This window comes from Kryptolebias marmoratus, linkage group LG7 (genome assembly GCF_001649575.2).
Source record: "Kryptolebias marmoratus isolate JLee-2015 linkage group LG7, ASM164957v2, whole genome shotgun sequence".
Lineage (NCBI taxonomy): Eukaryota > Metazoa > Chordata > Actinopteri > Cyprinodontiformes > Rivulidae > Kryptolebias > Kryptolebias marmoratus.
Genome location: NC_051436.1, coordinates 25,163,104 through 25,178,873, shown reverse-complemented (window position 1 = coordinate 25,178,873; position 15,770 = coordinate 25,163,104). Strand labels below are relative to the sequence as shown.

Below are 15,770 nucleotides of genomic sequence, written 5' to 3'. Positions count from 1 at the left end.
AAAAAAAAAAAGATGGCTGTCAAAGCTAACAAGGTGAAAATTGGGACCAAAATTTGTGCGTGCTCTGACTCTGCAATCGTTTACAGCAGAAAGTTCAAACTTCACACATGGACTCCTCATGTGTCAAGGATCAGCCCTTTATGATGCTTGTCTTCAACTGCCAATGTCGGCCATTTTGTAATTGTCAAAATTTCTTTTAGCTTTAATTCAGTCATTTTTAGACATTTTGAGCTGACATTTAGCAAGGCAGTAGCTGAGACAGAGGCCTATTGCATACTGAGTGCAAAGTTAAAATATCAAGATGGCCGCCAAAGCTAGCGGTGTAAAAATTTCAGAGCAAATTTGTGCGTGCTCTAACTCTGCAATCATGTAACGTAGGAAGGTCAAACATCACAGCTATAACCCCCATGGGTCAGGGATCCATGCCAAGGAGTTTGAGGTCACAAGGTCAAAGGTCAAGGTCACAACAGTCCGTGAGCTCCAACTCTGCAACCGTGTACAGAAGAACGGTCAAACGTCATAGATGGACTCCTCACATCTTTAGGATCAGCCCTTTATGATTCCTGTCTGCAACTGATCAGCTCTTGGAGCCATCTTGGTTCAGCACGGACGCACACCGTGGCAGGCCTCGTCAAAGTTTCTCCAGGAACTCTCTAGTTGTTTATTATTATTTAGGCCCGAGCAGCGACAGGGCTGCAAAGGCCTCTTGTATTTCGTGGATTTCTTCATTATTATTTTTCCACCACTTTACGCGGCTCTTTGGACGACTTGCCATATCCAAAAAATCACCAAATTTCACAGAGAATTGTCCCCCGCGTAAAATTTTCGGATTCCAATAGAATCGAAAGTGGGCATGACCAAACTGCTCCACGGCACCCCGTAACGTGAGATAGAACGAACCATAAGTCGTATGAAACATCAATGTGGAATAACTACATACAAGTTCACAGCTTAATATAACTTTCTGTGTGTCATAACAGACTAGTACTAATCACATTAACGTGGTCAATTTGTCACATCACTTTAGCCCCGCCCCCTTCCAACAGGAAGTAACCTGTTTTCCTGTTGGAGGTTGTCCTTTTTTCTCTGTCACTCACACAAATTTAAGCCTGTGTCGGATGACAGAACAACATGATGCAGAGTCCCTCTCTCAGCACTGACTGGTGCCTGAATAATGTAGGCGTGACAGAATGGCGAACGCCAATCCCTTGCCTTTTGCATACGGTTGGCTCTAAATCACACATGCATAATCCGATTTGCACCAAACTGGATATGAATGACCTTTGTTAACCTCTGAAGAGGCCAATAGGATTGTACTGGATTTTAACTCTAGTGCGCCCCCTATAATAGTCCAAGAGTTTTATCTCCCTGATACCTCATCCGATCTGCATGAGATTTTTTTGTGCATCACCAGTGAGCACTGTTGCACACGTTATTGTGGTAATTTAATGACTTAAGCCCCGCCCACTAAGGATTTTTGGGTGACTGTAACGGTGCAAAGTAGGTAGGTCAAACATTACAACGAGACTCCCCATGGGTCAAGTATCAGCCTTTTTAACTTCAAGTTCACAAGGTCAAAAGTCAAGGTCACGAGAGCCCATTTGCTCTAACTCTTCAACCATTTGACGTAGAAAGCTCAAGCTTCACAGCATGGCACAGAACTGGTACTGATCTGGACTGAAGGCAATTTGGGACATTTGCTGAAAACGCCACCTAGTGGACGGTGCAGGAAAGGTGCAAGAGCATAGACAGTGGCCGTCAGAGCTCCTGTGGTCGCAAGGCCGGAGCGACGCTGAGCTGCGAGGGCCGCCCAACACTGCTTGCAGCTTTAATTATCTTTATTATTTAATATTTTGTCTGATGTTTCCATACACTCACAGCTGTGGTTCTGAGAAAGTATGTCATCTTTGTGATCTTAGCTGAAAAAAATAACATTTAGCAAATGAGTGTTCTAAATTGATAGAAGATTAAAAAAGAAAAAAAAAACTCACCTGAGTCTTTCTCTCTCATTTACACACAGGCGCAGTGTTCCACCCTTCAGACCTCACTCCTGGCACTTGGCAAAGCTGTCCGAGCCGCTCCTACCTCTTTCCCCCCCCTCCCCCTTCTCCTCCATCGCTGCTCCCTTCAGACAGTCCTCCACTCCCCCCTCCTCCTCCTCCCCCACCTCCCTCTGCCATGCAGCTCCACTCCAGCTCCTACACACTACCCTGGCACACAACTGATAGCAGGTGAGGCAACAAAAAACAGGTCTTTGACTGTATGTCTCATTTTGGTTTATTGTTGTCCAGCACTTTTTGAAAAGGAATGCTAAATATTCCTCCGGCCAAACTGTATTTGATAAAATGATAGTTTTCGGCCATGAGGTGTTGGACAAGCATCAGACCATAAAATATGTGTCACTGTGCAATAAGAATAAAAGTAAGGGAAATATTTTATAGTCCAATTCAGATTAAATAAATTAGGCTGTCAGTGTGAAGGTAACATGTCAAGAAATCTGCACCCTTTTTGTGGATAAAGCTTTTATTGTGTCTGAAAAGGCTTAATATTGCCATAAATTACAAGCAATCATGTTTGTAATTGGGTGTGGGTGTTTGTTTGTTTGTTTGTCTGACTGTTGGCAAAATATCTCATGAACCACTGGGTGGATCTTATTGAGAATCAGAAAGTAATCATTGAATGTACATCTGTAACTTATTAACCTGATTCAAGATGGCCACCACTGCAAATCCACCATATCAATCACAAAAATGACTTGAACTCAGTTGATTTTACAGATACTGAGCTAAAGTATTATGTGGTAGTGGTTAAAAGACATCCCTAACTCTGAGATACTCTGAGCTCTGAAATATCACCCAAATTATTTACCTAAAACTTTTGGCATGCAAGTAATGCTAGTTATCTGTTTTTTGTCTTCATTCTTAGAAAGTATATGGTTTACAAATACACAATCAATCCAGTGGCTTCATTGAATTATTGCTTCATCAAATTATTATTTTACTTTCAATTGATTTATTTTTCTATTTTATTTAATGTCTTTTTGTTTCTCAAAAATAATAAAAGAAACATCCTAGGGACCTAAGAACAATTTGTTGATTTAGGTTTTCTGAATAGTGGTTTCAATCCCAAATAAATTAAATTTACATTGATTTACATCACTCGTCATTGGTGAAAAAGGAGCTGTGCTGGAAGTCGAAGATCTTGATTTACTGGTCTGTCTATGTTTTAGCCCTTATAGCTGTTTATGAAGTGTGAATCATGACTGATAAAACAAAATCCTTGATGCAAGCAGCTGAAATGAGCTTCCTTCATAGGGTGGCCAGGCTCACTTTTAGTGATAGGGTGTGGAGCTCTGTCATCTGTGGGGACCTCGGAGGAGAGCTGCTGCTGCTGGTATTCCTCAGAAGAAGCTGGAGAGTATTGCTGGGTAAAGGGCTGTCTGGAGGTTCCCTCCTGGACCTGTTGCCCCCTTGACCTGGCCACAAATAAGCAGTTTAAAATGAATGGATGGATATTTTCTAAGCTTTACTTTGTTGACTCCAGTGAAGAAGTGTCATAAGGACCTATAGGTAGAAATTTATTTGACTAAATATTTTTTGTATTGCTTTCTAATTTCAGCATTTGAAAATATTATTTTTTTTACAAATAGCTTAATAAGGCACTTTTGCTATGAGTTTTTATCAATCATGAGTGTGTCATCCTGTCACACTCTATGATCCTGTGACTGCATGGCATTTTGGGCTGTACATCAGTGTCAGGGATTTTTGTCCTCACTGTGACTGGGTATGTCCCGAAAAGACAACAATTGCCAGGAAACAGGTGACATCACTGTGTTTTAATGTCAACACAGCCCACGCAGGAAGCATTGTTCTATTCTGGGTATTGTTTAAACATTCCCAACGGATAATCAATCAGATTCCTCTGTGAAGAGTAATGGGGAGGACATAAACTGTTTTGGGATGTAAAAGGTTTAAAATGACTGTATGGGTGACTAAAACTGTCTATTTTTCATGTCACAATCAAATGTATAGTTACATTGGTTTTCCACAACCCCAGAGCCAATTCGGAACCATGTTATTACATCACAATAAATCAATAAGTCTCTTATTGTAAACACTTGATCCTTTCTTTGCTGTATATTGAGTTTCTGTAGATGATCAAAGAGCAGAGAGACACTTTATCTCCAGTGCTCTGGTTTAGCAATGGAACCAGTTTAGTAGAAAAAACTCCTGAAACTGTGTTCCAGACTGAGAACAGTCTTAAACTCCACCCTTGCATTCTTGTGAGGACAGCCTAAAGACAAGCTTTTGAAAGAAATGCTGTCAACAACCCACCTCCTGCCTAACCTGCAACCCCAATAATGACAGATTACATGATGCTAGTTCCTCAACTACATCAACATTGTTCATACCCTGTTAAACTTCACTGAGCAGACAAGGCTGATGAACCATTATTGTATCTAATTGTGAGAGCTCAAGTGTTGACATAATAAATAGAAGCCATTTAGATGTTTTATTATTCAATCAGGTTAGTTCTTAAGCAAAAATGCCAGGTGTTTCTTTTTAATAGCAGTTTCGTTTTATTGGCTCATTTCACCGTAAAGCAGTCTTAATTTTGCCTTTAAAAGTTCAGACGGAGCATTTATCTACGAAAGCCAAAAGAGGACATGCTTAGATTTGTTTTTCATGACACTATTGCAAGATAAAGCTTGTTTTCTCGAAGTAACAGATTAAAATATATATGTTTATTCATTTGGACTTAGAAAAGTGTACTTTACCAGAAATCAGGACAGTCAAGCTGGCAACTGCTCAAAACTTTGCTTCAAGGAACATCCATCATTGACAGACACATTACTGTCATAGATCATCTTCAAGTGTTGTGACAGGAAACCTGAATGATGAAACTGGAGCTCCGTCCACACAAAAACGCTGTATTTTGAAAGCGATTTTTTTTCCTTGTAAATGTGGCATTGTTTCTAGAGCTGTTTTCATCCACAGGAAAACACAGGAAATTTTTCCAATGCTGTATGCCTCTGCCAGGCCTCTATGTGGCGCTGTAATGCTGCCACAAAAATACACCAGAAACAGGAAAAAGAGATGTGGAGCACACACTCCAAGAAGAAAATGTTAAGGATAGCAAATACAAGCGCAAAAGGCATAAAAGCATAAATCGCCGAGTCTGGTTTAACAAAAAGAAACATTGCAATTATTTGTATTACTGGATGAGCTCATCAAAGTAATCTGTTAGAGAAGGAGGAAGTCTGTGTCATTTGTATATTGACTCACAATATAAATAGCATCTCTGTCCTTGTCATTTGCTTTGTATGTAAGAGGTTTGTACTGTTCTCCTGATAAGAATCGGTGATATAATGTATCATTTTTAGATTTAATAGTCCCATGAGGATTAGATAGCAGTAAGTGTGTGTGTATTGTTCATTTATTCCCACAGTTTCTCCTGCCTGATCTTGGTATACATACACACATTTGTACACACAGGATCAGATGAGGGGGGAGCTCCTGGCATAACTCTGGACAATGGCATGTGACTCCCAGAACATGTGGACGGAAGAGGAAGACATTCAGTAAACTGTGTTTGTGGGAAAAAGGGGGACATTCCGTACAGTCTGAATGTGTTTTGTTGATCTCTACATTATGTTAGTTTGTTATCATCTAACCATTCACACAATATGAGAGGTAAAGGAAGGAAGTTGTTGTGTTCACAGTAAACTGCTTATAAAAGTTGGTGGTGTGCTTTATTAAGTTAATAATTCAACAATCTCATATGTCTCACAGTGTATTTGTGCTTGTGTATCAGCATCAGTCCCCACATGTTGGAGGTTGCCGTGTGATTGGATAGGAGTAACTGCCGTTTCCTGTCCAGCTCCTGTTTTATTTCCTACTTTACTGTCTCTGTCAGCCAGGTCAAATCTATACAGAAGCCTCCCCTTTACTCATTCATCGCTTGCTTCCTTTAAAAAAAAAAAAAAGGGTTGACATGCAGATAATGAAGGTTCATTTATACTAGAGTTTTTATGAAGGAACTAGGCATGAGCCGGTGTGAGATTCTGAAAATACTATGGTTTCATTGGTAATAAAATGAAAATTTAAAAAATGCATCACATATTTCTTTGCTTTCATTTAAAAACAAAAATGCAGTTACTATTACTTTTGCTGCCAAAATATCTCATATTGCTTAATAAGTGAAGTGAAGTGAAATTTATTTATATAGCACTTTTCAGCAACAAGGTGACTCAAAGTGCTTTACAACACAAGAACAAAATTACAGACAAAGATACAGACAAAATACATGAGAGAAAACTAAACTAAACAACAATCAGGCTAACAATATCTAAAATATGAACTAGCTAAAATACCAGAGTCAACAATCTGTTTTAATTATATTTATAACCTATTTGTGATTCTGTACTTGTGCAGAATATTGCAGTACGACAGAATAATCTTGACAAGCCAATGTTTGCAGTTAATTAGCTGGTTATTGGGCTGTGTAGCAATCCTACAGTACAAGGTTGAATATATTTCACATGCTAACATGTTAATTCTTGTAGCTTGTTGCTCATGTTAGCCTAATTGAAAGTGGGGAAGACATAGATTGAATTAAAGGCATAGGATTCCACGAATGAATACATACTGTCCACTGCTTTTCATGCCAGTTTTAGACTTTAGATTTATAACAATGACAAAGTTGTTGCCATCTTGGTCAAACCTAGAAATTAACATTATGTGCTATATCATGCAATATTATGTATGTGTTGTGAATGCCTCTCTGCTACTACCAGGTTAGATTTTAGCTCAGTATATGTAAACTTGTTATGTCCCTTTTTGTGTTGACTAGTGTCAAGTGGCTTTGGTGACCATTTTAAATTGGATTGATTTCAAAAGTTAATCAGTTGTAGATGATCATAAGGACTAATCTAATGATTACTTTCTAAAGGTTTCATTAAAATCAGTCAGTTGATCCATGAGATATTTTGCTAACACAAGAGACAAACACACACAGAAAAACACATTATCGCCTTTTTGCCTTTGACAGCAGAAGACAAAGGTAATTGAAAATTTTTCTGCCTTTGCTCTCTGAGGGGGAAAGATGGCCTCTTTTAATAAAAATCATGTATTTAGAGCCTATGATAAATGTGGAAATACATGACTTGTTCAAATTTTACAAACCACAAGGCCATATGAGAACAAAATTCTGAATATTTTACAACTTGAACAAAGCTTATGGGTTTTAGGATTTTTAACGTATGAACCATAAATACCACTGAAACAGCCTGAAGGTAGTTCACCGGTTACTGCTCTGTTTGAGTTCAGAGCTTGTTGTCAAGAAGTTTGTCTCCAGTTTTCTTCCTGTTTTTTCTGGAAATTTTCCTTATTGTTTGAATAAGACACCAAAGTAATGCAAAGGACTCTTTCTTCTTTATTGGAAAAAGAAACCACAATAAAATGTCTGCAGATTGTGCGTGTGGGGGATTTTACAGGTTGGATTTGAACCAAGCACAAGAACATTATGTCCCCCCTTCTTACTGCATTAACAATGAGAGACAATATATGTCAAATGTAATTTTCTAACCCAGATTCCCAAATTTCCCCTATTCCTTTCTGTCTTATGTGATTTTCATTATGAAATAATCTTTGAAAGTCTTTAGTTCCATCCATCGGTAAAAATGCAGTTGCCCACAAAGTTGTGGGGGACCTAAAAGGTGGGGGTTTTACAGATGTCCCAAGTCAGATTTTAGGGTTGAAGCAGAGTGCTTGGCAATCAAGTCCAATGAGAAACATTTAATATTAATGATTAATATTGATATTTATTGTTCTCTGTCCTAATAAAAAGAGGAGATGGAAAAATGTAAAAACAAACATGAAAATAAAAAGACTTGCAAGGAAAAAAAATAATAAAAAAATTAGAGACAAAAATACATCTATAAGGAAAACCAAAGAAATTATTTTTATAAACAGTAAAATTTAAATTATGTACTTTGTTGGAACTAAACTGAAAAAATAAATAAGAATGTATCATGGTTTTAGTTACATATTTGGCCCACATGCAGAACACACTCAGAAGACAGAAGCAGATTTAAAATGTTTATTTAAAGTATCTGAGTGCTGAAGAGGATGGTCCGGGACTCGGAACTCTGGAACGGGTCTTCGACTGTATGAGAAGGTGAAATGGTTAGATTAGAAAGAAATGAATGAGTAATGGATGACTGGAGAGGTTGCTTACAGAAGATTTGATGGTACACCGCCAGGGAGAGATGAGTGGGGTCTGAGAGCTAGAAGCTGGTGGTGCAAGATGGTGGTTAGCAGGGTGGCTAGCAGGGTAAGTTCAATTGGAAGTGGTTCTCAAGGAGAACTTCCAAGAATGCCAGCAATGAACCTCAGGAGGTGAAGCAGACTTGGAGACTTGAAGTTCAGGGTGAGACTGAGAAATGTTCTGGAGCAGAAAACTTGAGCACAGAGATAACCTGGGAAAGAGACACAAGGAGACGTGAGTAACTTCGGGGAAGAGGCTAGGAACCAAGTGAGCACGAGACATACCCCATAGGTTAACACTCTGGCGACGAAGTGCTAGCAGCAAGCTCCTTTTAAACCTCTCCTTGATTAGGTCTTGATAGGAAACACCTATCAGTCCTCAGCCACCAGAGTTCAGGCACCACTTACTGAGGAAAAGGAAGAAGCACCGGTCAAAACTGTGGGAGAAGACTCCCAGACCCCAACAGAATGTCAATTAAATTATAAAACATGGGGTAAAGTTCTCCTTTTTTAAATTAATTGGTGCATTTTAAGCATATTCATTTACTTATTTGTCCTTTTATTTATTTATTGAGCCTTTTATATATTTCTGCTTTTTATATTTAATTCTGTCAGTTTTGGTCCTCCATAGGCATGACACTGCATTTATAAAAGTAGTGTCTTAGATTTCATCATAATTATCAAAAAAATATGCTCTTATTTCTTGAAATCATCTTAAGATGCATCAATTTGTAAAGTCAGGTAATGAGAACCCAATAACTCAACCGAGCACAGAGTATGTTTCATGAGATTTATTTTAAAATCTGGAACTTGTGGGAGTCAGACTGGTCACACAGACGTTCAGGGACAGCTCTTGGATGAGGAGTCAGTTGCCCTGCCTCTGAACATGTGAACCTTAGAGTCTTCACAGGAAGGTTCCAGGGTGACTTCTCAACACAACTCGTTCAATAATAAATCCTGATATGTCCTGATAGGCGAAGACATGGTCAGAAGGCAGGCATGGGTAAGAAACACAGCAGCAGTCGGTGAGGAGATCAGGCATGGGGCGAGCTGAGGGCGATGGCCGAAATCCGCATCTGTGGTCCATGTCCAGAAAGCAGAGACAAATGTAGAGACTGACGGGGGTGAGACAGAATATGAAAATCTGGAGGGCAGAAGCAACGTCAAAAATCAGAGAGCAAAAATTGTCTGGAAGGTAACACTGGACAACTTCACACAGGACTGCTATGGATAATCTGGCAGTGTGTCCGTGGCTGGAGGGGGTCTAAGTAGACAGAACACAGGTGAGAGGCAACAGAGCAGTAAGCAGACACAGGTGGGCTGAATGAACTGATTACTGCCTGACATATTAGCAGGCATGGAAACAAATGAATAGACTGAAAACTTTACACAATTGGTGTTTCATGACCCACAGTGGGGTCCCAACCCCAACTTTAGGAACCACTAAGTTAAAAAATACTTCAAAACCTTATAAGTGGTGTTCTGTGGAAAGGTTTTGAACTATTAATATCTTACCTGTTGTAGCTAGCTTTTTGAATGACCTCAGTGTGGAGATATAGAGTTGAATTCTGACAACATAACAGGCTAATGGCTAGTCCAAGTGGATTGCTGCCGCCCTAAAGCAATTATATTTTTAAGTTTTGTTTTGTAGTGGTTCATACAAATATTTAATTTATCTTAACATTACCATTAATTTAACATTTTACTGTTATTTAGATATAATATTATGATTATTTCTAAGAGCAAATAGCTGCAGCAACAGCTAGTTGTAGCACTTCCAGTGCAGCCTGGGGGCACTTTCAGCAGGAATTTAATGATTTTGGCAGAATAATCATTTGATGCAAAATTGACTGTAATTTGAAAGCATGTGTATCAGCCACTATCAAGGTTTTGAGATTGGAGTTTAAAGATGACAGCATTCCACTTTGGTCTTGGCCTCTCTTGGAATAGCCATTAGCTCATTAGTCCAGTCAGAATCAAACTATTTCTCTAAACTGAGATTGTTCAAAGACATATTTACAACAGGTAAATTAATAATTGTTCGTAACCTTTCCACAGAACCCTTCTTCAAAACATCTTCATTATTGCTTTAAAACTGGGGTTTGGCAAGTTTAGTCAGACAAACAATAAACCATATGTGTTAACCTGAATTTTACAAAGTAATAGCTTAATCGATTGAGGCCTTTGTTCATGTCCCAGTACTGGTACGTCAATCGTCCCTTCCTTTGGACATAATTACTTCATTTAACTAAATGGATTTTGGCCATTACAGATACAGCCTATCACAGCTACAAAAGTGACTTTTAAAAAAAATATTTTTTCTGAATCAAGCATTAAATAATAGAAGATCTATCCATCTCCTTTTGAATTTTAGAAAGTGAAACAGTTACCTAACCTATGACATCTATTTGAAATTAGATCCTAATCAGACAATTTAGATGCATTCATCATTTTGGAATAAACTTGTTTCATATAAAGGAAATGAAACAGGAATAATCTAACGAAGTGACTGTGCGATGTGGAAAGAAGACGAAAGAAATCAAGGAATTGTTTCAAGATTTTTGACTCGAGGCAGTGGGACTTGATGAGGAGGAAATCCCTCTCTGCCTAAAGAGGCGTCCTCCTAGAGGCATTAAGAACACATGGGGCTGCTGTAGATCCTCAGATCAGCACTAATAGAAAACAGATTCAGCAAGGCAGTTGAAAGTATATATATGTGAGGAAAATGCACAGTGTATGGCTGAAATGTAAAAAAAAAACTTATAATACTTTTGAAAGCATTAATCATAACCCCCCACCTCAGTATGGAAGTAACACAATACTGTTAAGATAGAAACAACATGAATTCTGCTTATTGGACATACATACTTAATTCTTGATTAAACAGAATATTGTACTTTTAAGGTCACTTTTTCAATACTGGTTAGACCCTAACTTTCAATTGAAAAAATGTTTGAAAAAGTTTTGGGTTTTTTTGCTAGTAAAACTAGCTAAGCAAAACTAAAATTTTGAAACATTTACTTGATTGTCTTTATTTTCTTCTCTTTGCAGTGACTTGTCTATGCAGTGGGCTCAGTTGCCCAGACCATACTCTTCTACTGACCAAAGCAGCTCTCTGGGCTCTATGGAGAGCTTAGACACACCAGCACCAAATACACAGCCATACTCTGGCTCTCACAATTCACCTGTTGACCCCACGATCTTTAATAACAAGCGAGACTCGGCCTACAGCTCCTTCTCAGCTAGCTCAAACACATCTGACTGCACAACCATGCCACTAAGGCCTGGTGAAGTGTTTTCTATGGACAACTTTTTCCAAAGTCTTGGGCCAGCATGCCAGAACTACCCTGATAACCCTTCAACCTTGAGGAGGCCATGTAGTGAGGCCCCAGATCTAACTGTGTACGAGTCCAGATCGTTGACCAGGCCAAGACCAAGGCCAGTTGAGATAAAAGACAGACCTTCATCTTGCTGTTATGAGCAGGAGCAGAAGGGAGGACACTCTGAAATTTTAAGAAATGTAGAAACTCGAATGGAGAGGAAGAATAGCCCCCCTCAGCCACCAACCAGAAAGGACAGTTTTAGAGCGACACAGAGTCACACTGATGCTGCCAACAAATGTTGCACCTCTGCTCCTATTGAAGATTGCAATGTTTCTTATTATGAAAAAGACAAGTCCTTCCTAATTTCTGAATCTGTAATTCAGAATGTTTTTTCTGCACTGGAAGAGATTAACCAACATGAGGATTTACAAATAGAGGATGTAGAATCTCACTTTGTCCAAAGACAAACTGATGGACTTCAACATATTAGATGCGACAGTGGTGCTAGAAAAGACTACAAATCAGAGACCACCTCAGGTGATCTCCCTGACTCAGTGGCAGCCTCTGAAAGCCCTATCATTCCTTCTGGTCCACAGTTGTTATATCCTGAATGTTCTATGGAAATTCAAATTCAGACCAATCACTCCTCTACCAAGCTGCACCGGAACAGTACCCCTGAGAAGCTTCTTGCTACTCAGCTTCAGTTACTGCAATTCAACAGCAACAACTCTTCTGTAGAGCCTTGCAACACATCAAATCTTTCTGATTCCCCACTGTCTCCTTGGAGCAGCCAGTGGTCTCATTCATCGTCGGTCCACCCTACAACAAACAACCAAGAAGCTTTTCACAACCAGCTTCCTTCAAATATATGGAGTGGTAGTCGATGTTCAACCCCAGGTTCAGTCTTGGAAGCAGAAGATGGTGTTTCAACTGAGAGGCTAGAAGGAAACATAAATGGTGGGTCCCTTTCCCTGGTTAATTATCACATGCCTTGGGGTCGTTCCATGAGTGTACCAGGTGAACCCACAAGATTATCACCACAGGTAAGATTGAGTCCTAATGAGATAGTTGAGAGTGATTTCCAGCCTCTCAGTGCTGCTGTCAGTGTGAATATGTTACCCCAGGAGCAAGCAGTTGTGGAAAGAAGCAGATGTGGGCTGGAAAAAGAGGAAAACGTAAAAAAGTCAAACTTGTCTAAAAACTATAGACGGAACCGTCGTCACAGTGAGCGATTTGCTACCAACCTCCGCAATGAGATTCAGAGGAAAAAAGCCCAGATTCAGCGCAGTCATGGTCCAAGAGGACTGCTCTGCAGTAGAGAAACTGTCAAAGAAGAGGAGGGTTCAGACCCCTGTGAAGAGGAAACAGACTCAAATCTCTCTCAGAAAAAATGTACCAAAGTTGCCTTTGCCTCACCAGCAGTCCCTCAAGATTCCCAGACCTCATCCCAAATTAGGACATCAAGCACCTCAAGTAAGTCAAACTGTGATATTCTGCAAACCCAGTCCACAACCTACGCTCAGAACAGTAGCCGATCTAGGTCTGTTCAGATTCTGAACCCAGGCGTCCATAGTTTTGGTGCTGGCATCAGAGTCGTGGAGGAACCGGCACCTGCTGGAAAGGGCCGCCGCTGGCGTTGGACCCCAGAACATAAACTCCAGCCAGAACTAGATGGGGACCGACAAATTAGAGTCTCAGGTGAAAGGGTGTTAGGAGTCACAGAGTCACGTCATGGAGTCTGCACCTTCACCTCCTCATCCAGCTCCTCCTACAATCGTTCCTCTTCGAATCCTCGAACGGAGGAATCAGATATTCTTCCATTTGCAGATAGAATGAAGTTTTTTGAGGAGACTTGCAGAGAAATGTCTGTATCAAATGCCTCAAGTGTGTCAAGTTACAGGCAGAAAAAAACTGAACATCATTCGGACCACCAGGCAGGAGAGCTTGGTCAGCATTCAACCCGGAAGAGATACTCCTACCAGGGTGGAGTGCAAAATGTCCAACTTCCAAACACTATGGAGGCCAGAAAGCAGTCTGTGAGTGCCATCAGGGAGAGGCAGAAAGAAATAGAGAGGGAACAGTTCAGTGATATGGAGGAGAAAAGAGAGAGGTTAAGAGAGATGGAGAGGCAGCAGGAGATCGAAAGCCAAGAGAGAGAGTTAGAAATGGAGTGTACAAGGCAGAGGGAGATCCAACGGGAGAGGGAGCGAGAGGAAAGAATGAGACAATGGGAGAGAGAAAAAGAAAAGAAAAGGGAGGAAAATTTTCAGCTCACCTCTTATAAGGAGTGTTACGGTAATTCTGGCATCAGAGAAAGAGATGAAGACTTTGAACATAAGGAACATTTCTACAACTGCCAATCCAAGCCTCCAATGTTCTCTCACAACCAAACCCAAAATCAGGTCCCTCAGTCAGCATTTTATCCAGTCAACCATCATTTACAGCCGCTGGAGAACCACCAACCTCTGCATCAGAGATACACAGTGAGGAGCTACACCCCAACAGAGGTAAGAATACTTCTTGATTGATTCATTTCAATATTCATCCAGGCTCAGCAGGAAACTGCTGTCCTGTGATATGAACCTTTTAGCTAAAAAAACCTTATTGCTCATGACTAAACACTCACCTTTAGGTAATCAACTTTCAGTAGGGCTTGTTGCAGTAATGAATCCAGGTCAATAAACTTTTCATCTCACGGACTGTAACATGGAACTGTACTCCTGGAAAATACTGAAGTGACCACTAAAGATCGACAACTCAAATATGTTTCCTCAACCAGCAGCTAAATGTATCGAGTGGCCACACTTGGATGTTGGAGCTAAAAGTCGCTACCCTGTCCAAGTGTTCCTTGCTTGAATTGCTGACTTAAATTTGAACCTCACATCCTGCATGTGGTCAAAGTCTGAAATTCTCATTAAAAACTTGGCGAATTGTTGAAATAATTCATGGGATTGAGGCGGCTAGGGAATTAATGGTGCTCTACTTGTGTTGGCTGTAATGGCAGCGTTGGGTTACAGCTTGATTCTTGGCTCTGGGGGTGTGGGTTTGAACCAATGACTTATATGGATAGACATGACACGCCACTTTAAAGGCTCGGGCCGAGGTGCGGCGAAAGCGGCGCCATCTTGCTACAGTATTCTTAAAGGCGCAGGGCTATATAAACAATGCTGAGGACTAACGAAATAAATATTTTTAGGGGGGGAAGATGAGCCCAATAGTGCATGTACTTTATCATACAATGTCACAAATACTTGGTTATTGTAATTAAATTAATAACAACCATGAATTTAACAGAAATGCAAATCCAGAGCTATCACAATGGTAGTCAAAAAATGTTTATATGACAGTTGTGCAAACGCATTGATTACACAATTATACAAATGTTAGTCTGCATTTTTGGTACATAATAAAATTATCTTAAGCACGGTTAATTACAAAGGCATTTTACCTTCATGAACTTTGCAGTAGCAAGGCAGTCACTTCCCTGATTCTAACTTTTCAGTTAATACCACACATGTTTATGTTTAAATGCGAGACCTTGACTTCACAGATGCATAACACAGAAAGTTTTACGTTAAAACTAGCGCTAATAACGTCCAGTATTGATGCACGTCTTCTGCAGTAAAGTTAGACTCAGGCACTAATCTCCTTGTTAAGCAGCCTTGTTATTAAAAGAAAAACACTTACCGATTAAATGTAACGCCGTCCGGACATTTTCCGTGAAGATTTGTGCAGGAAAATGCAGCATAAAAAGAAGGCATTCCTGTATTGCTGAGCGCAAAAGCAGAACTGAATTACTAGCGTAAGATGGCAGCGTTTTTAGCTCATCCAAAGTCACGTGATGTCATGTCTATCCATATAAGTCATTGGTTTTAACTTTTTTTTTTTAACAACTCCTGTGAACTTCAGCCTCTTAGTATCTTTAACATTTGACATTGAAGTAATCCAAGCTGACATTTGTCTTAGATTAAAATGGATCTTGGGGTCAGCAAATATTTGGTCCAAGACAACAGTTTTGTTGGTTTTGTGTGATTTTGCCATACCAAAGCCTTGGGGGAGTCTTGAACCCTGCACCCCGACATGTTCAGATTCTTTCTTTTTAATCAAAGGTGGCTGCTCTGATGCTAAAATTTGGTCCAGGTTTTTTTAACGGGAACAGATGTGATGAATGTGTGTTTGT

At 39.9% G+C, this 15,770-nt stretch overlaps 1 protein-coding gene across 2 annotated transcripts in view; it reads left to right on the top strand.

Moving 5' to 3' along the window:
• shroom4 (shroom family member 4) overlaps positions 1-15,770 on the top strand; it is a 45,640-nt gene that overhangs the window by 9,362 nt on the left and 20,508 nt on the right. For both annotated transcript variants that reach the window (XM_025002789.2, XM_025002788.2), the window contains exons 2-3: positions 2,021-2,231; positions 11,319-14,097. In XM_025002789.2, coding sequence (XP_024858557.1) covers positions 2,179-2,231; positions 11,319-14,097 — 2,832 coding nt within the window. In that variant the 5' untranslated portion in view covers positions 2,021-2,178. The remainder of the gene's footprint in view (positions 1-2,020; positions 2,232-11,318; positions 14,098-15,770) is intronic.